A 24,080-nucleotide genomic window follows, 5' to 3' on the forward strand; every position below is an offset into this window, starting at 1 on the left:
AGACCGGCCCCAGGCCCGCCCCGCCCCACCGCCTCGCCCGGGGCTCAGGCCCCCTGCCCCAGAGACCGGCCCCAGGCCCGCCCCGCTGCCGCCTCTCCTGGGGCCCGGGGCTCAGGCCCCCTGCCCCAGAGACCGGCCCCAGGCCCGCCCCGCCCCGCCGCCTCTCCCAGGGCTCAGGCCCCCTGCCCCAGAGACCGGCCCCAGGCCCGCCCCGCCGCCTCTCCCGGGGCCCGGGACTCAGGCCCCCTGCCCCAGAGACCGGCCCCAGGCCCGCCCCGCCCCGCCGCCTCTCCCGGGGCCCGGGGCTCAAGCCCCCTGCCCCAGAGACCGGCCCCAGGCCCGCCCCGCTGCCGCCTCTCCTGGGGCCCGGGGCTCAGGCCCCCTGCCCCAGAGACCGGCCCCAGGCCCGCCCTGCCCCGCCGCCTCTCCCGGGGCCCGGGGCTCAAGCCCCCTGCCCCAGAGACCGGCCCCAGGCCCGCCCCGCCCCGCCGCCTCTCCCGGGGCCCGGGGCTCAAGCCCCCTGCCCCAGAGACCGGCCCCAGGCCCGCCCCGCCCCGCCGCCTCTCCCGGGGCCCGGGGCTCAAGCCCCCTGCCCCAGAGACCGGCCCCAGGCCCGCCCCGCCCCGCCGCCTCTCCCGGGGCCCGGGGCTCAAGCCCCCTGCCCCAGAGACCAGCCCCAGGCCCGCCCCGCCCCGCCGCCTCTCCCGGGGCCCGGGGCTCAGGCCCCCTGCCCCAGAGACCGGCCCCAGGCCCGCCCCGCCCCGCCGCCTCTCCCGGGGCTCAGGCCCCCTGCCCCAGAGACCGGCCCCAGGCCCGCCCTGCCCCGCCGCCTCTCCCGGGGCCCGGGGGGGCGCTCGAGACACCCAGGAGGCTCAGCGACAGCGCACAGCAGTGACGAGTCTAGCGCGGGGCAGGCCGGGAGCGGGGGGGGGCTGTGGGCTCGGCGCGGGGCAGGCCGGGAGCGGGGGGGGTCGGCGCGGGGCAGGCCGGGAGCGGGAGCGGGGGGGGGCTCGGCGCGGGGCAGGCCGGGAGCGGGAGCGGGGGGGGTCGGCGCGGGGCAGGCCGGGAGCGGGAGCGGGGGGGGTCGGCGCGGGGCAGGCCGGGAGCGGGGGGGGGCTGTGGGCTCGGCGCGGGGCAGGCCGGGAGCGGGGGGGGCTGTGGGCTCGGCGCGGGGCAGAGCGGGAGCGGGGGGGGTCGGCGCGGGGCAGGCCGGGAGCGGGAGCGGGGGGGCTCGGCGCGGGGCAGGCCGGGAGCGGGGGGGCTCGGCGCGGGGCAGGCCGGGAGCGCGCCATGGCCGGCCTGGAGCTGCTGTCGGACGAGGGTTACCGCGTGGACGGGCGCCGGGCCGGGGAGCTGCGCAAGGTGCGCGCGCGCATGGGGGTTTTCGCGCAGGCCGACGGCTCCGCCTACCTCGAGCAGGGCAACACCAAGGCGCTGGCCGTGGTGTACGGGCCGCACGAGGTGAGGGGGGGGGGGAGTCTGGGCCCCCACTTCCCCCAGCCACGAGCCCCCCCCCCCGAGAACCCAGGAGTCCGGGTTCCCAGCCACGAGCCCCCCCCCCGAGAACCCAGGAGTCCGGGTTCCCAGCCACGAGCCCCCCCCCCGAGAACCCAGGAGTCCGGGTTCCCAGCCACGAGCCCCCCCCCCGAGAACCCAGGAGTCCGGGTTCCCAGCCACGAGCCCCCCCCCCCGAGAACCCAGGAGTCCGGGTTCCCAGCCACGAGCCCCCCCCCCCCCCGAGAACCCAGGAGTCCGGGTTCCCAGCCACGAGCCCCCCCCCCCCCCCCGAGAACCCAGGAGTCCGGGTTCCCAGCCACGAGCCCCCCCCCCGAGAACCCAGGAGTCCGGGTTCCCAGCCACGAGCCCCCCCCCCGAGAACCCAGGAGTCCGGGTTCCCAGCCACGAGCCCCCCCCCCCCCCCCGAGAACCCAGGAGTCCGGGTTCCCAGCCACGAGCCCCCCCCCGAGAACCCAGGAGTCCGGGTTCCCAGCCACTAGCCCCCCCCGCCCCAGAACCCAGGAGTCCGGGTTCCCAGCCACGAGCCCCACCCCCCCCCGAGAACCCAGGAGTCCGGGTTCCCAGCCACGAGCCCCCCCCCCCCCCGAGAACCCAGGAGTTCGGTCCCCAGCCACTAGCCCCCCCACCCCCCGAGAACCCAGGAGTCCGGGTTCCCAGCCACGAGCCCCCCCACCCCCCGAGAACCCAGGAGTCCGGTCCCCAGCCATTAGCTCCAACTCCCTCTCGAGCCAGCATGGAACCCAGGAGTCCGGGTCCCCAGTCTCCTCAACCACTAGGTCCCGCTCCCCCCAGTGCTCGAGATAGATCCAGGAGTCCAGGCCTCCAGCCCTGCTCCCCCATCCGTTACCCCCACTCCTGATTGTGCCTCTGCACTGGCCATCTTGGCCCTGTGTCAGATAGAGGAGCTGGGCGTGGGGGAAGGCGAGCTATAGGATAAAACACCAAACAAGCCCACTTCCCCGGAGATGATCAGCTGTGGCTGGGACCCATCAGGGCTTTGTCCTTAGCAAGTTCACTGTGCGCCTCAAGTCCCTAGTACTGGTGGGAGAGATTCCCTCTCACCCTGCTCCGCAGGCCTGTCCCCAGGGAAACGTGCCCTTGGTCCCCCTCCCGGTCCATAATGGGGGGTCGTCCATAACACCCAGTATTGCGAGCCCTATATTATAGGACAAGCTAACCTGTCCACCAAATCCCTCTGAGACTCCCCCAAACTGCAGGACCCTGCCCCCCCTCCCAGGGCACGGCAGCACCATGTGGCCTGCTAGCCGTGCCGTGTTGCCCCTGTCTGTTGGCAGATGCGTGGCTCCCGCAGTAAGGCCCTGCATGACCGGGCGCTGGTGAACTGTCAGTACAGCATGGCTACCTTCAGCACAGGGGAACGCAAGCGCCGGCCCCACGGTGACCGCAAGTCCAGTGAGATGACGCTGCACCTCAAGCAGACCTTTGAGGCAGCGATCCTCACCCAGCTGTACCCCCGCTCCCAGATCGACATCTACGTGCAGGTAGGGGGTTTTCTAGCCTTGGCCCCCCCAAGTCATGGGGCCTTGACACTGGTTAACTCAGCACCACCTGGCTCCTGTGGCCTGCAACTCCTCACACAGCACTGGCAGCTTCCTGCCTCTCTGGTGTGCTGACCCCAGGACGGTATGTCCCACCCCAGATGCCTGTAATAGGTCCCTGGAGCAGGTGGGAAGGGGGCTCAAACCTTGCCCATTGCTACAAGGGCCTTGGGCCCAGGGAGCATGTTGGGGAGCAGTATGGTGTGACCAAGGGGCACAAGGAACTGTCAGCTGAGCCATTGGGGCAGGGGGCGGTGATCTATGTGGGGGGCACTCGCCTGGCTGGGGCATTGGCTCGTCCACCGATGTGAGGAGGGTTGTTTGTGTGGAGTTCAGGCTGGGATCAGCCACAGTGCATTCTGCTCACTGCCCTACTAGTCCCACCGCCTGCTCAGACAGCAACAGCAGGAGTTTGCACAGGGCTTGTACTGTGTCTTGAGCAGGTGACTGATCACCAAGGAGGGTTGAGGGCATGCCGGGTCTAGCTCTGAACACAGGTCCCTTGAGTGGGTGGGTGCAGCCTGCTCTGCCCTCTGTGCTAAGCACTGTGCCTCCCCAGATCCTGCAGGCAGACGGTGGGAATTACTGTGCCTGCGTGAATGCAGCCACGCTGGCCACCATCGACGCAGGCATCCCCATGCGAGACTACGTGTGCGCCTGCTCTGCCGGCTTCATCGAGGACACGCCGCTGGCCGACCTCAACTATGTGGAGGAGGCAGCCGGCGGGCCCCAGGTAGCCCTCGCTCTGCTGCCCAAGTCGGACCAGATTGCCCTGCTGGAGATGAACTCGCGGCTGCACGAGGACCACCTGGAGCAAGTCATGGAGGCTGCCAGCAAGGCCTGCAAGGACGTGTACGCCGTGCTGGACCAGGTGGTGCGTGACCACGTGCACGAGGTCACCACGCTGCTGGGGGAGTGAGCGCACAGGCATGTGTGCCTAGGACCAGCGCTGCATGTGACTCAGTGCATGGGGGCAGGGAGCACTGCCCTGGCCTCAGCAAGGGATCGGTCCAGCAGCCATTGCCCATGCCAGCAATGTGCCCTTTCGTCCAGCAGCCTGGTTCTGTTACGCCCCAATGTCAACGTCTGTGCTGGGCCCAGGCTGAGCTCCTCTGCTGGTGGTAACATCACGTTGGTACATTTGAACGTCTTGCCATTGGCTGTAAAACCTGGTGTCTCTCACTGGGTGATGGGCCCTGACTCTGCTACCCGTGTCTGTAGCTCTGGCTGCCTACACCTGGGCTTTGGGCCCACTCATTCTCCTAGGGGCCGCGGGCGCTGGGGCGTGCATCCCAGTAGTCAGCTGTCCCATGGCTCGGGGCAGGAGCTGCTCAGTCCCCAGGTATCAGTGGCAGTTCCTTTTTATAAAAACGCTCTAAATAAAACGTTGTTCTGGCACAAATCGTATTTTGTACTTGCAAAGGGAGCCTGCCCCTCTGGCTGAGTGCAGAGCAAAGGGCAAACAGTGCTGGTGGGGATACATCAGAATTGAAGTCTTGCAGTTCCCAGGTGCTGGAGGAAGGACTGGTGCTCTGCGATATCAGTCTCCATTGTGCCAGGGTTCCTGCCTGTGGCAGTTCCCAGGAGTGACCCTTTGTGAGCTGGAGTCTGCTGTGAACCTCCCAGCCTAGGCATCCCCTCTGCTTGCTGCAGGCTGCTCCCGGCATTGGTATGGCAGCTCTACAGTCCCTAGACAGGATCCTCAAACACCACGGGCAGTTGTGACCCCAGTGCCAGGAACTCCCTGCCTGCTGGCACCATCGCTCTCTGGCCTGCCAAGCTCCGTGCTGGTGAAGCTCCCAGTGCTTCTGGCACAAGGGCAGTGGTCGGGTCTGGTCTGGGAAAGCCATTCCCAGCTGATGAGTAGCCCTTGCCTTGGGCTTTCCCAGCACCCATCTGCCCAGAGGAGCTCAAATGCTTGATAGCCTGGTACATTCTGAGCCTCAGTGTCCCCCCTCCCCCTGGCCATTGCACCTACACCCACCTGGGGTACAGTCAGTACATGGGCTGGGTTCTGAGCCCCTGGCAGAGCAGGTGGGGGAAGGTTCCATGGCTTTTGGGAATGTTGGGGTCTTGTGAGGAGCCAGGAGCTTCCTGCTTTAACTCTTTGGTTCCCAAACATTACGGTTCAATGAGCACCATGTTTGTTCTGTGGAATTTCCCTTTCTACAGAAACTCCCTGCCGCCTGGGGGTACTCTGGGGTATGTACTCAGTCGCCCCACTGCACAAGCTGTGCCCCTGCATCTTCTGGGCATCTCGTGTTTGAGGAGATCGCGCTCGGCCTGCCGTATGGCCCACCTGTGTAAACGCCACTCGGCTCCTTGGCCCTAGACTAGAGCAAGGGCTCCCCAGGAAGGGGAAGGCCTCTGGTGCAGTTGCACCTAACACCCTTGCAACTGGCACAGGGAAAGGGGTTGTGCGAGTGCCCTCCATGCTGACCTTAAAGGCACAGTCTGCCTTTGTGCTGCAGGACGAGCAGGGCGTGCTGTGAGAGTAGTTTGTATTTAAAAGGAGGGGGGCATTAGTTTCTGCTTGAACTTTACGTTGTAAACTCAGGTCTCATGGGAGCTGGAAGCCTGTGGTGGCTGCAGAAGCAGCCATGGTGCAAGGGTGAATACAGCAGCTTGTGAAGAAGGGATTTTGTTTAACACCAGATTTAGTAAACTGGGTTGGCCCAGGGCCCTTCTAGCCCAGTGTCCTGTCACCAACAGAGGCAGCACTGGCTGCAGCAGAGGCAGGGTAAGGAATGGGTTAAAACAGTGTTTTTGTTAACATGCATTTATCAGCAGCAGAGAGCATCCAGCCAGACCCTCTTCAGGACCTGGCAGCCAGCAAACCAGCTGCAGGGAGGCGCTGTCCCCCCTGGCATGGGACACAATGATTTAACAGCAGTGCCTGGGTAACGTCTGACCAGGAGAAGAGCTCAGTGTGGCTCGAAAGCTTCTCTTCCACCAACTGCAGCTGGTCCGATACAAGAGAGGTTGCCTCCCCGCCTTCTCTCATTGTGAGACCTCTCAGTTGACGGAATGATGACCAGGCTCCTGGCCCACGAGCCACCTGGCAAAGCCAGCCTGGAACTGGTCTGCTCCAGCCTGTCTGTGGCCGTAGAAGGCTGGGGTTCCTCTGGAGATGGCTGTTATGTGGTGCCAGGCAGAAGTGTCATGATCCCACACTGCAGCGTGAGCAGGATGGGCCCCTGCCTGGTTCCCTGCTCTTGGGCGTGGCAGCATTAGATACCTTTGAACGGGTTGCAGGGGTTCTGGCGTTTCCATCCCAGCACATCCTGGCCCCGTGCCCTGCAGGCAGGCGCCCCTCAGTACAGTTCGGCTTTAGAACGTCTGAATGAATCGGTCCATGTCACTGAGTACATGGAACGAGCCTGAGCAAGACTTGCATGCTGGCGGGGTGAGCCCTGAGCTGCCCTGGCACAGGCTGGGCTGGCAGTGAGAGCCCCCCTCAGACTTTGGGCTTCCTAGGGAGGACTGGCTAGGGATCATGCCTTGCAGTGCCGAGGTCACCCGGGGATCATACCTTGTCCGTCCTCTGTCCTCCCCCGCAGTCACCCAGGGACCATTTGTCATCATCCCCCCTGCGCAGTCACGCAGGGACCATACCTCGTCCCTCCCCCTTGCAGTCAGATACCAACCACACCAACACTCCAGTGGGGTCACCTCTCCCCAGCATGGGAACCCTGGGCCCTGCGTCTGAAGCTCCTCTTTGCTGGGATGGCTATAGAAAGCTCCAGGCCACAGCCTCAGGCTGAGCAGTGTGTCATACCCTGGTGCTCCCTGTCCATCAGTCTGGACCCACCTCATATCTCTGGCCTTATCCTTAGAGCAGCAGCTTGGGGCAGGAGCTGTCTGTGTTCTGGATTTGTCTAGCGCCTCCCACATTGGGGTCCAGGTCCATGATGGGGGCACCTGGCTGCTGCTTCAAAGCTTGTAATAATGATGGAGTGCCCAAGGTGTGTGGTGACCTGTGGGGCTAGACCTGCCCTGCCCCCGGCCTCTGTCCTGGCTCGGTGGGTGGTGGGGAGGTGAAGTCTAGTGGTTACAGTTGGGGGGGACAGGCTGGGAGCCAGGCTCGAGGAGGAGCGTGGGACTGGGAGCTGGGACTCCTGGGCAGGGCCAGATTAACCTTTTGTGGACCCCCATGGGGGCAAAGGAGCATGGTGTGGGGAAGCCAGTCCCCAGAGCAAGGGGCCAGCCAGGGGCAATGGGGTATAGCATGGTGGGGCCAGCCCCACTCTGCCCAGCCCAGTGCAAGGACACTGTATACAAACCAGCAGTTGCCAGACGCACACTGGCCCGCCTGGCCCTGTGCTGCCAGCCTGCCCTTTCCCCTCTGGGGTGGGCCCATGCCACGCCACACAGCCTCCAGCTCCCTATGCCCAGCGTCCCCTGCAATTGCTATGCCCAGCAGCCCCCCCCCCGAACCTCCCTCCAAGAGACCCCCCCCCACTGGCCTGCAGACCTTCACACACCTCCAGAGACCCACTCCCTCACACCCTGCCCCCTGCCACACTCACCAGCCCTGCTGGAAGGTGATGGCGTCTGCCAGGCTGAGCTGGCAGCGCGGCCGGTCCAGTGCCAAGGCGGGGAATCGCTCCAGCCTCTCAGGATTGGCGCAACTAGCCAGGCCAGGGTCTGCCCCCGCCCTGGCCAGACTCCCTCAGGACCCACTTGCCTGGAGATAGGGTGACCATACGTCCCCATTTGGCCGGGACAGTTCCCTTTTTAAGCTCTGTCCCGGCTATCCTGACTGATCAGCTGGCAAGAGCAAATGAACAAATGCCCAGTTTACCACAAAAGTCCGGTGCACCCCCCTAGCGGGGCATGGAGGAACATGTGGGGGGGTGGCGACACGAGGTGTCAGGCAGAAGGGCTTGTGAGGTCAGCCCCAGGTAGAATGGAGCTTGTGGGGGGTTCGGGGCCAGTCCCAGCCCCTGGCAGTGGTGTGGGGAGCTGGGGCGAGGGAGGGATCAGCCCCTGCCCTGGCAGCGGCACGCGGAGCTGGGGGGGGTTAGGGGTCAGCGCCAGCCCCTGGCAGCGGTGTGAGGAGCTGGGGCGAGGGAGGGATCAGCCCCTGTCTTGGCAGCAGCATGCAAGGCTCGGGGAGTCGGGGGTCAGCCCCTGGCTGTGGCGTGGGGAGCTGTGGGGGAGGGGTCAGCCCCAGTGGCGGATTTAGAGTTAGTGGGGCCCTGTGCTCAGCTTCATTGTTGGGGCCCCTCCTTGGGACCCAGCCAGAAAGAAGAACATTCTCTATCTCCCCCCTGCCCCTGTTTTTCATTCTTTTTTCCTTCATCCTCCTCCTATCAGTAATAACCAGTAAATAACAATAAAGGGAGGGACCTTGATTGTTCTTGTCATCAAACTTATTTTTCCCATCTTTAAAAAAGGGAAGAAGGAGGATCCTGGGAACTACAGGCCAGTCAGCCTCACCTCAGTTCCTGGAAAAATCATGGAGCAGGTCCTCGAGGAATCAATTCTGAAGCATTTAGAGGAGAGGAAAGTGATCAGGAACAGCCAGCATGGATTCACCAAGGGAAAGTCATGCCTGACTAATCTAATTGCCTTCTAGGACAAGATAACTGGCTCTGTGGATGAGGGGAAAGCAGTGGACGTGTTGTTCCTTGATTTTAGCAAAGGTTTTGACACTGTCTCCCACAGTATTCTTGCCAGCAAGTTAAAGAAGTATGGGCTGGATGAATGCACTACAAGGTGGGTAGAAAGCTGGCTAGATTGTCGGGCTCAACGGGTAGTGATCAATGGCTCCATGTCTAGTTGGCAGCCGGTATCAAGTGGAGTGCCCCAAGGGTCAGTCCTGGGGCCGGTTTTGTTCAATATCTTCATTAATGATCTGGAGGATGGCGTGGATTGCACCCTCAGCAAGTTTGCAGATGACACTAAACTGGGAGGAGAGGTAGATACGCTGGAGGGGAGGGATAGGTACAGAGGGACCTAGACAAATTGGAGGATTGGGCCAAAAGAAATCTGATGAGGTTCAACAAGGACAAGTGCAGAGTCCTGCACTTAGGACGGAAGAATCCCATGCACCGCTACAGACTAGGGACCAAATGGTAGCAGTTCTGCGGAAAAGGACCTAGGGGTGACAGTGGACAAGAAGCTGGATAGGAGTCAACACTGTGCCCTTGTTGCCAAGAAGGCCAATGGCATTTTGGGATGTATAAGTAGGGGCATAGCGAGCAGATCGAGGGACGTGATCGTCCCCCTCTATTCGACATTGGTGAGGCCTCATCTGGAGTACTGTGTCCAGTTTTGGGCCCCACACTACAAGAAGGATGTGGATAAATTGGAAAGAGTCCAGCGGAGGGCAACAAAAATGATTAGGGGACTGGAACACATGACTTATGAGGAGAGACTGAGGGAACGGGGATTGTTTAGTCTATGGAAGAGAAGAATGAGGGGGGATTTGATAGCTGCTTTCAGCTACCTGAAAGGGGGTTCCAAAGAGGATGGATCTAGACTGTTCTCAGTGGTACCAGATGATAGAACAAGGAGCAATGGTCTCAAGTTGGAGTGGGGAGGTTTAGGTTGGATATTCGGAAAAACTTTTTCACTAGGAGGGTGGTGAAGTACTGGAATGGGTTCCCTAGGGAGGTGGTGGAATCTCCTTCCTTAGAAGTTTTTAAGGTCAGGCTTGACAAAGCCCTGGCTGGGATGATTTAATTGGGGATCAGTCCTCCTTTGAGCAGGGGGTTGGACTAGATGACCTCCTGAGGTCTCTTCCAACCCTGATATGCAGGGGTCTGGACACAGAGAATTGCTGACACCCTGTTTCCTGGCAACTGATGGCCTGGGCCCTTCCCCCCCCCCCCCCCCCCCCCCCCCCCCCCCCCCGCCCTGCAAGGTGAAAGCTGAAGGGTTGGAGAACAAAGGAATCAGGTGACCACCTGGCCCGGGAAAGGAACAAAGCCCAGAGGAGGAGGGGCTGGAGGGAGTTTCAGTTTGGGGCTGGCTGGGACATGGAGTGAAGGGCAGACATGGTTGTCTGGCTCACTGCCCCCTAAAATGGACCCAGCTGAGGGGTCCCGTTCTCTGCACCTGCAAGCTCTGTTTTAGACCATGTTTCTGTCGTCTAATAAACCTTCTGTTTTACTGGCTGGCTGAGAGTCACGTCTGACTGCGAAGTTGGGGGGCAGGACCCTCTGGCTTCCCCAGTACCCCGCCTGGGCGGACTCGCTGGGGGAAGCGCACGGAGGGGCAGAGGATGCTGAATGCTCCGAGGTCAGACCCAGGAAGGGGGAAGCTGTGTGAGCTGTGTGTCCTGAAGACAGGCTGCTCACAGAAAGGCGACTGCCCCAGAGTCCTGACTGGCTTCATGGGGAGCAGTTCCAGAGCATCGCCCAGGGATTCTATGACAGCTGGCAACAGAGGCTTGCGTCAGTGGCAGCTTGCGCATTGTGGCTCGTAGTTCTGCAATTTCATATCTGGGCTCCCTCAGAACCCATGGTGGAGTGCCATCTGGTCCTGGTGATGGATTCCTGTTTAACTGAACAATTTGTTCTAAAACCTCTTATACTGGGCTGGGACTTCAGATCTGTCACGCAATAAGGACAGCTCCGATGTGGGACTCTCCTTCCCGTCCTCTGCCATGAAGACCGCTGCAAAGAATTTATGGGGCTTCTCTGCAATGGCCTCGTCTTCCTAGAGTCCTCCTTTGTCAGCTAGTGGCCCCACCGCCTCCTTGCCAGGCTGCCTGCTTCTGATGTACTTAAAAACATTCTTATGGTTCACTTTTGTGTCTTTAGCACATTGCTTCTCAGATTCTTTCTTGGCCTGACTTGTTAGACTTTGACACTTAACCGGCCAGAGTTCATGCACCTTCCTGTTATCCTCACTAGGATTTGATTTCCAAATTTTGAAGGATGACTTTTTGCCTCTAACGGCCTCCATTACTCTGCCATTTACCTAGGTGTTCAAATCGTAGAATATCAGGGTTGGAAGGGACCTCAGGAGGTCATCTAGTCCAACCCCCTGCTCAAAGCAGGACCAACCCCAACTAAATCATCCCAGTTCTTGTGGTCCTCCTATTGTCGTTTCTGATTTAGGGCGTACATTTCATCCAAGCCTCTCATTACGGTGTTTTAAACAGTCTGCATGCTGCTTGCAGGCACGTAACACTTCTGACAGCAGCTCCTTTTAATATCCGTCTAATAATCTGTACTGATGCTGATAGGTTGACCTTAGGTCTTTAACTTTGATTGGTAGCTGGGAAGATGGTAAATAGAACAGAAACCCATTCGACAAATCTCTTCATTTCCTTGTTATTTCCCGACTTCTTTATTCATTTCCTTTTCCTTATTTCCCAGCAGATTGACTCGACCCCAGATTTGGGTGCTAGCAGGGGGACCTGATGAGCTCCTTATTTGCGGACTTCTTTTGGCAGCATTGAACTTGCCAGGGCACAGTCACATTCTGGATGCTCAGGTAAGTGTAACACCTGATGCTCAGCTTTTTCTGTTTCTTAGCTCTTTTGGGCAATCGAGCTTTGGTCTGACAGGTAGGATCCCTGCATTAGGAGAGATGGCGAATTAATGAGGCCACAAACCTTGGAAATCAAATGAAACCTGGAGTCCATAAAAGATCCCAAAAGGCCCTTGGGGAGTGGAGTGCAAGTTGAGGAAGAGTTCCCTGCACAGCTTACCTCTCAATTCTCGTTTTCCTGTACTGAGCGCAAAAGTAGGGAAAGCACACCCGCAGTGCAATGGATGAGCCTCGCCCTGGGAAAACCACCTTCGTGATCATGGTATGTCCCCTGCCAGGTAAGTATGAGTTCCCACTGCCCAGCCGCCCCCCGCCCTCACTCGCCCCGCTCTCTCAACCCATGGAGAGGCCTGCCGCGCCATGCCCGCTGGCCCCGCCCACACCGGCCCCCACTGCTTCTGCAGGGGCTGTTCCCCCCCAGCATGGGGGCCGAGCTGTCCCCAACCTCAGTAACGCGCCAGTGTCCAGCTGCCCTAAAGCCATAGCCGGCCCGTCCCGGGGTCCAGGCTCCTGGAGAGACCCGGGAACAGCTGGTATCGTGGCCCCGCCTCTGCCGGGGGTGGGGGAGACGCTGCGTTTCGCTTTCCCCCCCCCCCCGAGGTGGGTGCGATACACAAGTGACCCCCCGCCCTGAGGTGGGAGCGATACACGAGTTGTAGAACTGATCAATGAAATTGTTTTTAGTTGTTCACTTTATGAATATAACTTCATAAGCAAAGTTTTATGAATGAAACAACATTCATTCATAAACTGGTTACCCCAATAACTGGCTAATTGAGTTTCACTTTCAATCCAATTGCTGCTTAAATCACTGAAACTTGCACTGCTTCAACATTGTAACTTCTGCTCACTGTTTGTCATTCATTATACTTGTCTATATTGGAACTTCTGCTCCCTTTTTGCCATTCCTTACACATGTCCATGTTGTAACCCATTTTAAAATGCTCACTTCGTTTTTGCTAAACCCTGCTGTAATCTGATTAGTGTAGTTTATATGTAGGGATGAGGGATGGATGGATGATGGAATCAACCTCCAGCCCCAGCCTGTCCTGATGAAATAAAGTGTAAACACCAAGGGCTGAAGATGCAGACAACAGCCCTGACAAAGCAAGAAGAGTCCACCCTCAAAAGAAAAGAACAAAAGTACAATTGAAGAAACATCAAAGCCAGGTCCTAGGCTGAAAGTCACGTCTGCAATTGACGGGGGATCAGTCACACCGGACCCAGAGGCAGCCTGACACAGCAAGACCTGTAGACTCTGGATTCAAACTGAAGCCTACGAAAAGGATGGATGAGATGGAAGATTTTGGAGGGTAACATTCTGCTGCCAACATGGAAGGGCATCAGTGCATGCCCAACAGAGACCCAGCTCTTCCTTGTGCCCGGCTTTCCTGGCCAGTTAGCCGCCACAAGCTACGAACCCAAGCTACATTCAGGACTGGTAACTATACCGCAGCTGCAGAACATTTGGGGGAGTGTGTGGGAGGGGCGGGGGCGTGTGTGTGTGTGTGTGTGTACATAAGTATTAGGTATTAGTTATTGGTCATAAATCAAACTGTGTGATAAGAAACGTGACATCTTGTCTTGTCCCCTGAAACGACCCTCTGCAGTTTTGTCTGTGTAACAGAGTGACCCCCCCCCGAGGTGGGTGCGATATGCGAGTAACTCCCCCCGAGGACGGTGTGATACACCAGTGACCCCACCCAGAGGTGGGTGCGATACACCAGTGACCCCCCTGAGGTGTTTCAGAGTAACAGCCGTGTTAGTCTGTATTCGCAAAAAGAAAAGGAGGACTTGTGGCACCTTAGAGACTAACCAATTTATTTGAGCATGAGCTTTCGTGAGCTACAGCTCACTTCATCGGATGCATACCGTGGAAACTGCAGAAGACATTATATACACACAGAGACCATGAAACAATACCTCCTCCCACCCCACTGACCTGCTGGTAATAGCTTATCTAAAGTGATCATCAAGTTGGGCCATTTCCAGCACAAATCCAGGTTTTCTCACCCTCCGCCCCCCCACACACAAACTCACTCTCCTGCTGGTAATAGCCCATCCAAAGTGACAACTCTCTTCACAATGTGTATGATAATCAAGGTGGGCCACTTCCTGCACAAATCCAGGTTCTCTCACTCCCTCACCCCCCTCCAAAAACCACACACACAAACTCACTCTCCTGCGATACACGAGTGACCCCCAGAAGGTGAGTGTGACACGCGAGTGACCCCACGGAGGTGGGCGCAATACATGAGTGACCCCCCCCCCGAGGTGAGTGTGACACGCGAGTGACCCCACGGAGGTGGGTGCGACACACAACTGACCCCCCCAGAGGTGGGTGCGATACACGAGTGACCCCCTGAGGCGGGCGTGATACACGAGTGACCCCCCCCCCCGAGGTGGGTGCGATATACCAGTGACCCCCCTGAGGTGGGTGCGACACACAAGTGACCCCCCCGAGGTGGGCGTGATACACCAGTGACCCCCCCGAAGTGGGTGCGATACACCAGTGACCCCCCGCCTGGTCCCTGCCCAGCCCATGTCACTGCAGCCGGCCGGGGGCTGGCCCTGCTCCAGGCCCGGGGAGGAACCAGGGTGCCAGGTGGGCCCCGCCCGGAGAGGCTGAAAGAATCATTGTATTATCTTTTCCCTCCTGCTTGCTTTACTTTCCAGGTAGACTAGTCCCAGTGGGACTTGGCCACACCAGCCCAGAGACAATCTGGAGGCTGCTCGGCATTCTGAACTCCGGCTTGCATCAGTGGCGAGCTGAAAGCACTGGAAGGATCAGGCCCTATGCAAAGCAGTAATTGTGATAAAGTGGGATTATGTTCCGAGTATAATATCTACCCGGCAGAGGCAAGTGTGTATACCTCCATCCATTCTGAGTACCTGCTACCATGCTCCCTCACCACGGTCATCTACCACAAGCAGTGATATAGAGCTGAGCTATCTGAGCCATAATGGGGTCCCAATGATCTTGTATAGGCAGCAGGTTTAAAACGAACAAAAGGAAGTATTTCTTCATACGACACACAGTCAACCTGTGGAACTCCTTGCCAGAGGATGTTGTGGAGACCCAGACTATAACAGGGTTCAAAAAAGAACTAGGTAAGTTCACGAGGGAGAGGTCCACCAATGGCTATTAGGCAGGATGGGCAGGGATGGTGTCCCTGGCCTCTGTTTGGCAGAAGCTGGGATTGGGTGACAGGGGATGGATCACTTGATGATTCCCTGTTCTGTTCACTCCCTCTGGGGCACCTGGCACTGGCCACCGTTGGCAGACAGGATCCTGGGCTAGATGGACCTTTGGTCTGACCCAGTCTGGCCGTTCTGATGTTCTTAAGTTGTATTTCTCCCACATTCCCCAGTCACAACTTCCTACTTCTTGTGCTGTTCTGCCGTATGTGAATGCTTCTCATGGGCGGACGCAGCACCACCCACGGATGGAAGAAGGAGAACTCCAGCACAGCCCGTACATGTGACCTTACCCCCTCCCACCCGACTCACAACTGGGAAGTGGGATGGAATTGTGCAACTGAGCAGGAGCCATTTACTCTGTAATTGCAGAGCTGTAACCCCGTGCTCATCTCCCCCCTCATCGCATGATGCCTGGTCGTCCTGTGCCCATGTCAGCAGTCTCCTGTGCAGGACTCCGTGAACACCTCTGTGTGGGTCAGCGCGAAAAGCACTCAGTCCGTACCATGTGCCACTCCTCCACCATACTCAGTCTCATTCAGTCTCCGGAAAACCTTTCTCTGATTCGTCTTATTTATCCTCGGCCAGGCCAAGCTTTCCTGTTCCAGCCTCGGTGGATCCTGAGTTTTGGTATTCGCAGGGATGTCTTCCAGCCCCAGGTCGTTCTCATTAGATACACCTGAGAGCTCAGTTGCTCCGCCCTTAGTTGGTATCCAGCCAACAAGCCAACAGGCTCCTGTAGTCCAGCCGAGTGAAGCGGCATCTTCCTTTGATTGTTTCTCACAGAAGGGAAGGAGCAGGATTCAGTCGTGATGATTATAAAAGGGATTCTTTGTGAGGTTCCTGGACACAAACAGATACTGTCGTTCTCTCTAGCTTCCAAGCGGGGGCTCCAGGGGCTATTGAAAGGGCCGGGGCTCCAGCTGCCTCTGCCACCCCGGTCCTTTAAATAGCCGCTGGAGCCCACCGCTTCTCCCGGGCTCCGGCAGCTAATTAAAGGACAAGGGCAATAAAAGCAGGGGAGCCCCGGGCCCTTTAAATAGCCCCCAGAGCCCGGTGCTGCTGCTGCTACCCCAGTAGACGAGAGGGGAGGGGAAGGAGGGGGGGGGCACTTACCTTACAGGGTGGGCTGGCTCTGACTCCCCTCAGCCCCGCCCCTTCTGCCCTAGGCCCCACCCCTTCCGGGGCCCAGAGCTGGCCCCAGCGTACCAGTAAGTCGCTCGACTTACTTTCACCCCTGAGTTTATGTTTCATTGTGCGCCAGGGTCTGTGTTTAATTCCCTGGGGGAGAGGGACCAGAGCCACCCAGGAGCTCAGAACAGTGGGGAGTGATTGGGCAAATTCATCTCCAAAGAGGTACCCCCACCTGGACAGGCTTACGTATACTGGTTCACACTGGAGTCCCTGGAGACCAACAGACAAACAAAGGGCTTTTGGACAAATAATCTGCATTTAAACTGACTTGCGGCCTTCTTTCTGATCCAGCAAATGGACAGGACCGTCTGACCAAGGGAGGCCCCAATCCTTCCTGAGACGGATTCGAAGGACTTGACCTATTCATGGGGACTCTTGTTCTGAGCTAACAGCTGTTATGAACTTGTAACCATAACCCCCTCCCTCCCCCCATTGTGGGGGTTGAAGCACTGACTCTTTCCAGAGCCCGAGCTGAAGTTGGGGGTGATTTCTGGTCAGCTTATTGGCATGCATGGAGGTTCTTTTATTGTTTTAAAGTCTTTTCTCTGTCATGCTTTCACCTTAAGAATAAATGTGCTTGCTTAGAAAGAGCTGTGTGGTAACTTATAACTATAGGCAATTACACGGTGTATAGCCTCTGGAGGCAAAGCAGAGTAGCCTGTGTCGGCCATCTGACTTGCTCGGGCATTCACAGGATAGGCAGTGGACTGTGCCTGGAAAAACCCTGACCAGAAGGGAGAGAGACACAAGGAGGTGAAAGCTGAGGAGACGGTGCCCTTGCTGGACCACGAGTGAGGAATACAGATGTAGTTCGTGACACCTTGCACCACACAGTACACACAGGGTCCTGACTGGAACCATTAAACACTAACTCTGAATAATCCCAGGCAGGCCGTGTCTGCCTTACTCCCTGAAGCCCAACGGTCGATATCCCTAATACATGTGTGTCCTAACTAGTGGAACCTACACCCATTGTGTTACACGAGCATGTTTGGGAGTTATGGTGATTTGCTCCTGGAAAAATGGAACTTCCACCTCCAGGAGTTAAGATTCTTTTCCACCCTTTCTCTTCGTTCCCTTCTTGTCTGACGTCTGGCATTTAGGCTAAGCCCTTTGGACTTCTGATGGCAATTCCCACAGAGCGAGTTTTCTCCGTTAGTCTTTCCCATTATGGGGTGGCTCAATACTCTGACTTTGGGAGAAAGGGTCTGATTTCCTGTTAATCTCCTTGAAACGGTTTGGGAGTGATGTAATTAATCCCTGGTACTGGGTCTCTTTTTTCATGTCCTCTGTGTTGTGAATCGCAATCACTGCTTGGGTAACTAACCCAACACTTGGATTTTTCCCCTCTCTCCAGTCCAAGCAGAACGAAGTGATGATCATCAGCAAATATGCACTCCGTGAGCACTGCTGTAGACACTCTTACTACCTGACCTTGCTTAAAGCTACTGTATGCGGCTGTTAAACACCTTAGGGATGATGACCCATGTGGTTATTTAATGATGTCACACTCACTTTGCTGTAACACGCAAGCTCCTCATTCAGCTGCAGAGAGCTTTGTAGACAAGCTGTGATGAAATAGAAACTTTCTGTAATATTTTTCTGCTTCCTATGGGTGCCTCAGTTTCCCTCTGTACTTTGCATTGTTACCCATTGCCAAAGTGTTAAATCTGCTCTTGGGGCACGGCAGGAGAGATGAAGTGTTGGGTCACTGGGTTGAACGAATGGGTGATTAAAGGGCTGGCTGCAACCAACCCTCGTCAATGGAGAGACCACAAAGACAATGGAAGCCCCAAGGACTGAGCCACTGACACCGATCCCCAGGAATCTCCGGCAAGCAGAACATGAGAGCTCAGCGTGGGTCTGCAGGACTTCGACGATGGACTCTCACCTGGGACTGACACAGAGAGGCAGGGCCAGAAATGGATTCCATAGCATCTTGGCTGGCTGATTATGCTGGCTCGGCGAGCATGGACTATGTCCCAGTTGCCTAATAAACCTTGCTCTGTTTTGAAAAAGTTGCCGGGTGTCACTGCCGATACTTAGAGCCCTGCAGATCTGTGGCGATATGCTCTATATCCGTGGACCATGTTTGCGGATCGGATGTGGACACCCATTTCATATCCATGCAGGGCTCTCCCAATACTTGCCGAGGTGCGTTGGTCCCCGAAGAGAGTCAAAGTCTCTGTCCGGGAGTCTCTCTCAGTTGGGCTCACTGGGCAGAGCTCACGGTGTGAAACAGGAGTGTGGGAGCCCACAGGCTCGGTCTCGGAGGCATTGAGACCACACGGCCTCCCCTTAAGGGAGAGCGAGGCCCCTTAGGGGGCTGGCACACAGAAGGGGTTCCTCTAAAGGGTTATTTAAATGCTGGGGCGTAGTACAGATCCTTTGGATGCATGACCTAGGGTGAATCATATTTCCGGATACAAGCGTATTATGTGGATCAGTTCTCCTTTTGCTCACCACAGGTATTTGCAAAAAGGAATCGTGGGGTATATTAATTACAACTTCCAAACAAGTCCACGTGAGACCAGTGAACTGGTCCAGCAAAGCTCTGAGATGCATGCTGAACACGTACCTTGTAAGCGTGGCCTCGGTGACGGGGGCGGGGGGGCGGCTATGGACTAAAGGTCAGGAAAAGCAGGTGCTATTCCTCGCTCTGCCACTAACCAGCTGTACGTCCTTGGATAAGTCACTTCACCCCTCTGGGCCTGTTTTCCCTCCCACCCTTTCTCTGTCTGGTCTCTAACAGACAGGGATTGTTTCTTGTATGAGAATGTACAGCGCCTAGCGCCACAGGGTCCTGATCCTACTGTAATATGAATGATCAACTCTTAAAATCAATGGGATTACTCTTGTTCTCAAAGTTAAACGTGCTTCAGTGTTTTTCTGGGTAGGGGTCCATAACAAGTGCTTCACACGTGCTCTCAGAGAGTCAAACAGCATCTTACTCTGTAAGTATTTGAGGAGTAGGGCACTACTCCATGTGAGTAAAGATACCACAGTCCAGTTTTATTCCACTGAGATCAATCCCAAGCTCATTTACAACAGGGTGAATGTAACGCGGACTCTACGTCCAATCCTCCCCTCCCTGCCCTATGCCCACTCTTACACTCTGTTCCTGGCTAAAATGTCGGATTCATTTCCCTGTAGGAAAACTGTATACCTGTGGATGTGGAGACAGTCTTGGAATGACAGATTGGGAGGAAACGAGTGCTGCTCGCCGCCCAATGTTTCTGAATGCAGAGAAAGTCCTGAAGGATGCAAACAGAGTGAACATAAATACCCCGGCTGCTGGCATGTCAAAGATCCCCTGGTTTGCTCATAACCTTTGTGGCCAAGTATCTTGTTCTCCTCAGCAGGCCCAGTTCTTTTTAGCCTTGGAGACACAGGTTTGGGAAAGGCAGTCTGTCCAGGTGGCACACGGTCTGGCTATACCTTTCCACAGTCAGTCCCTTGGGCCTGTTTTCCTCTCCCCTCGGGGAGGGGATGCAGCCTCCCTTCCTGGAAAGGTTTCAGAGTAACAGCCATGTTAGTCTGTATTCGCAAAAAGAAAAGGAGTACTTGTGGCACCTTAGAGACTAACCAATTTATTTGAGCATGAGCTTTCGTGGAAAGGTTCAGTGATTTAATTGGGGATTGGTCCTGCTTTGAGCAGGGGGTTGGACTAGATGACCTCCTGAGGTCCCTTCCCACCCTGATATTCTATGATTCTTGCTGCACCCAGCCTGCTGGCAGCTTCCCAGCTTCATAGAATATCAGGGTTGGAAGGGACCTCAGTAGGTCATCTAGTCCAACCCCCTGCTCAAAAGCAGGACCCATCCCCAATTAAATTCACCCAGCCAGGGCTTTGTCAAGCCTGACCTTAAAAACTTCTAAGGAAGGAGATTCCACCAACTCCCTAGGTAACACATTCCAGTGTTTCACCACCCTCCTAGTGAAAAAGTTTTTCCTAATATCCAACCTAAACCTCCCCCACTGCAACTTGAGACCATTACTCCTTGTTCTGTCATCTGCCACCACTGAGAACAGTCTAGAACCATCCTCTCTGGAACCACCTCTCAGGTAGTTGAAAGCAGCTATCAAATCCCCCCTCATTCTTCTCTTAGGCAGACTAAACAATCCCAGTTCCTTCAGCCTCTCCTCATAAGTCATGTGTTCCAGACCCCTAATCATTTTTGTTGCCCTTCGCTGGACTCTTTCCAATTTATCCACATCCTTCTTGTAGTGTGGGGCCCAAAACTGGACACAGTACTCCAGATGAGGCCTCACCAATGTCGAATACAGGGGAACGATCACGTCCCTTGATCTGCTCGCTATGCCCCTACTTATACATCCCAAAATGCCATTGGCCTCCTTGGCAACAAGGGCACACTGCTGACTCTTCTTCACTTGGTTTCTTGGTTTCTTCAGGTATGTTGACAACAAGAAGAAAGCCAAGGAATGTGTGGGCCCCTTACTGAATGAGGGAGGCAAACTAGTGACAGAGGATGTGGAAAAATCTAATGTACTCAATGCTTTTTTTGCCTCTGTTTTCACAAACAAGGTCAGCTCCCAGACTGCTACGCTGGGCATCACAAAATGGGGAAGAGATGGCCAGCCCTCTGTGGAGATAGAGGTGGTTAGGGACTATTTAGAAAAGCTGGACGTGCACAAGTCCATGGGGCCGGACGAGTTGCATCCGAGAGTGCTGAAGGAATTGGCGGCTGTGATTGCAGAGCCATTGGCCATTATCTTTGAAAACTCGTGGCGAACCGGGGAAGTCCCGGATGACTGGAAAAAGGCTAATGTAGTGCCAATCTTTAAAAAAGGGAAGAAGGAGGATCCTGGGAACTACAGGCCAGTCAGCCTCACCTCAGTCCCTGGAAAAATCATGGAGCAGGTCCTCAAAGAATCAATCCTGATGCACTTGCATGAGAGGAAAGTGATCAGGAACAGCCAGCATGGATTCACCAAGGGAAGGTCATGCCTGACTAATGTAATCGCCTTCTATGATGAGATTACTGGTTCTGTGGATGAAGGGAAAGCAGTGGATGTATTGTTTCTTGACTTTAGCAAAGCTTTTGACACGGTCTCCCACAGTATTCTTGTCAGCAAGTTAAGGAAGTATGGGCTGGATGAATGCACTACAAGGTGGGTAGAAAGCTGGCTAGATTGTCGGGCTCAACGGGTAGTTTTCAATGGCTCCAAGTCTAGTTGGCAGCCGGTATCAAGTGGAGTGCCCCAAGGGTCGGTCCTGGGGCCGGTTTTGTTCAATATCTTCATAAATGATCTGGAGGATGGTGTGGATTGCACTCTCCGCAAATTTGCGGATGATACTAAACTGGGAGGAGTGGTAGATACGCTGGAGGGGAGGGATAGGATACAGAAGGACCTAGACAAATTGGAGGATTGGGCCAAAAGAAATCTGATGAGGTTCAATAAGGATAAGTGCAGGGTCCTGCACTTAGGACGGAAGAACCCAATGCATAGCTACAGACTAGGGACCGAATGGCTAGGCAGCAGTTCTGCGGAAAAGGACCTAGGGGTGACAGTGGACGAGAAGCTGGATATGAGTCAGCAGTGTGCCCTTGTTGCCAAGAAGGCCAATGGCATTTTGGGATGTATAAGTAGGGGCATAGCGAGCAGATCGAGGGACGTGATCGTTCCCCTCTATTCGACATTGGTGAGGCCTCATCTGGAGTACTGTGTCCAGTTTTGGGCCCCACACTTCAAGAAGGATGTGGATAAATTGGAGAGAGTCCAGCGAAGGGCAACAAAAATGATTAGGGGTCTGGAACACATGAGTTATGAGGAGAGGCTGAGGGAGCTGGGATTGTTTAGCCTGCAGAAGAGAAGAATGAGGGGGATTTGATAGCTGCTTTCAACTACCTGAAAGGGGGTTCCAAAGAGGATGGCTCTAGACTGTTCTCAATGGTAGCAGATGACAGAACGAGGAGTAATGGTCTCAAGCTGCAGTGGGGGAGGTTTAGATTGGATATTAGGAAAAACTTTTTCACTAAGAGGGTGGTGAAACACTGGAATGCGTTACCTAGGGAGGTGGTAGAATCTCCTTCCTTAGAGGTTTTTAAGGTCAGGCTTGACAAAGCCCTGGCTGGGATGATTTAACTGGGAATTGGTCCTGCTTTGAGCAGGGGGTTGGACTAGATGACCTTCTGGGGTCCCTTCCAACCCTTATATTCTATGATTCTATGATTCTATGAGGCCAGGGACACCATCCCTGCCCATCCTGCCTAATAGCCATTGGTGGACCTCTCCCTCGTGAACTTACCTAGTTCTTTTTTGAACCCTGTTATAGTCTGGGTCTCCACAACATCCTCTGGCAAGGAGTTCCACAGGTTGACTGTGTGTCGTATGAAGAAATACTTCCTTTTGTTCGTTTTAAACCTGCTGCCTATACAAGATCATTGGGACCCCATTATGGCTCAAATAGCTCAGCTCTATATCACTGCTTGTGGTAGATGACCGTGGTGAGGGAGCATGGTAGCAGGTACTCAGAATGGATGGAGGTATACACACTTGCCTCTGCCGGGTAGATATTATACTCGGAACATAATCCCACTTTATCACAATTACTGCTTTGCATAGGGCCTGTTCCTTCCAGTGCTTTCAGCTCGCCACTGATGCAAGCCGGAGTTCAGAATGCCGAGCAGCCTCCAGATTGTCTCTGGGCTGGTGTGGCGAAGTCCCACTGGGACTAGTCTACCTGGAAAGTAAAGCAAGCAGGAGGGAAAAGATAATACAGTGATTCTTTCGGCCTCTCCGGGTGGGGCCCACCCAGTCAATAGGTCAAGTCCTTCGAATCCGTCTCAGGAAGGATTGGGGCCTCCCTTGGTCAGACGGTCCTGTCCAGTTGCTGGATCAGAAAGAAGGCCCCAAGTCAGTTTAAATTCAGATTATTTGTCCAAAAGCCCTTTGTTTGTCTGTTGGTCTCTAGGGACTCCAGTGTGGGCCTAGGGCGGAAGGGGCGGGGCTGAAGAGGGTCAGAGCCAGCCCCAGCCCACCCTGTAAGGTAAGTGCCCCCCCTCCTTCTCCACCTCCCCCTTCGCCCCCAGGGTAGCAGCAGCAGCACCAGGCTCCGGGAGCTATTTAAAGGCCCGGGGCTCCCCTGCTTCTACTGCCCTGGTCCTTTAATTAGCTGCCGGAGCCCGGGAGAAGCGGCAGAGGCAGCTGGAGCCCCCGCTAGCCCAGGGCTCCGGCGGCTATTTAAAGGGCCTGGGTGGTAGCAGCAAGGGAGCCCTGGGCCCTTTAAATAGCCGCCGGAGCCCTGCAGCCGCTCCCCAGGGCTCCAGCACCAGGGCTCTGGAGGCAATTTAAAGGGCCTGGGGCTCCAGACGCTGTCAAAGTGCCCGGATGGGGGGTGTTGCCATTTTGGGGCTGTGACGGAGTCCCTGGGCGATGCTTTGGAACTGCTCCCCATGAAGCCAGTCAGGACTCTGGGGCAGTCGCCTTTCTGTGAGCAGCCTGTCTGCAGGACATGCAGCTCACACAGCTTCCACCTTCCTGGGTCTGACCTCAGAGCATTCAGAATCCTCTGCCCCTCCGTGCGCTTCCCCCCAGCGAGTCTGCCCAGGCAGGCTCCTGGGGAAGCCAGAGGGTCCTGCACCCCAACTTCGCAGTCAGACGTGACTCTCAGCCAGCCAGTAAAACAGAAGGTTTATTAGACGACAGGAACATGGTCTAAAACGGAGCTTGCAGGTGCAGAGAACGGGACCCCTCAGCTGGGTCCATTTTGGGGGGCAGTGAGCCAGACAACCACGTCTGCACTTCACTCCATGTCCCAGCCAGCCCCAAACTGAAAAACCCCCTCCAGCCCCTCCTCCCCTGGGCTTTGTTCCTTTCCCGGGCCAGGAGGTCACCTGATTCCTTTGTTCTCCAACCCTTCTGCTCTCACCTTGCAGAGGGGGAAGGGCCCAGGCCATCAGTTGCCAGGAAACAGGGTGTCGCCCATTCTCTGTGTCCAGACTCCTCCACACACCTGCCCTCTAGGGCTCTGCAATGATCATACACCCTTACTCCACCCCCTAGATACTTAAGAACTGCCTAGGGGAAACTGAGGCACCCCCACACTATTCAGAGGAAACATTAAGAACAGTCCCACTT

General features: G+C 56.4%; 1 protein-coding gene, 1 long non-coding RNA gene and 1 pseudogene across 4 annotated transcripts; 2 read left to right on the top strand and 1 right to left on the bottom strand.

Moving 5' to 3' along the window:
- The first annotated feature begins 1,247 nt into the window (after positions 1-1,247).
- On the top strand, positions 1,248-4,479 carry EXOSC4 (exosome component 4). 2 transcript variants are annotated; one of them, XM_048837120.2, is made up of 3 exons: positions 1,248-1,461; positions 2,814-3,020; positions 3,637-4,479. In XM_048837120.2, the coding sequence occupies exons 1-3, from the start codon at positions 1,291-1,293 to the stop codon at positions 3,994-3,996; spliced, it is 738 nt and encodes a 245-aa protein (XP_048693077.1). In that variant the 5' UTR covers positions 1,248-1,290; the 3' UTR covers positions 3,997-4,479. The 2 variants fall into 2 exon arrangements, with proteins under 2 accessions (XP_048693077.1, XP_048693078.1); XM_048837121.2 differs by having other exon boundaries at positions 1,248-1,362.
- A 3,781-nt stretch (positions 4,480-8,260) lies between these two features.
- On the top strand, positions 8,261-14,254 carry LOC125630911 (uncharacterized). 2 transcript variants are annotated; one of them, XR_012666822.1, is made up of 3 exons: positions 8,261-8,798; positions 11,411-11,863; positions 12,586-14,254. It is a non-coding gene; the product is annotated as an uncharacterized LOC125630911 (long non-coding RNA). The 2 variants fall into 2 exon arrangements; XR_012666821.1 differs by having other exon boundaries at positions 11,414-11,863.
- Positions 11,723-11,871, bottom strand: LOC125633149 (U1 spliceosomal RNA; annotated as a pseudogene).
- Positions 14,255-24,080: the final 9,826 nt, after the last annotated feature.

Source organism: Caretta caretta, chromosome 2 (assembly GCF_965140235.1).
Source record: "Caretta caretta isolate rCarCar2 chromosome 2, rCarCar1.hap1, whole genome shotgun sequence".
Classification (NCBI taxonomy): domain Eukaryota; kingdom Metazoa; phylum Chordata; order Testudines; family Cheloniidae; genus Caretta; species Caretta caretta.

What these genes read in the sequence shown, in the direction of transcription:
- EXOSC4 (XM_048837120.2), top strand. Translation starts at nt 1,291, where the DNA reads ATGGCCGGCCTGGAGCTGCTGTCGGACGAGGGTTACCGCGTGGACGGG. An exon ending in TGGTGTACGGGCCGCACGAG is followed by an intron (nt 1,462 to 2,813) that starts GTGAGGGGGGGG and finishes GTCTGTTGGCAG; the next exon opens with ATGCGTGGCTCCCGCAGTAA. An exon ending in AGATCGACATCTACGTGCAG is followed by an intron (nt 3,021 to 3,636) that starts GTAGGGGGTTTT and finishes GTGCCTCCCCAG; the next exon opens with ATCCTGCAGGCAGACGGTGG.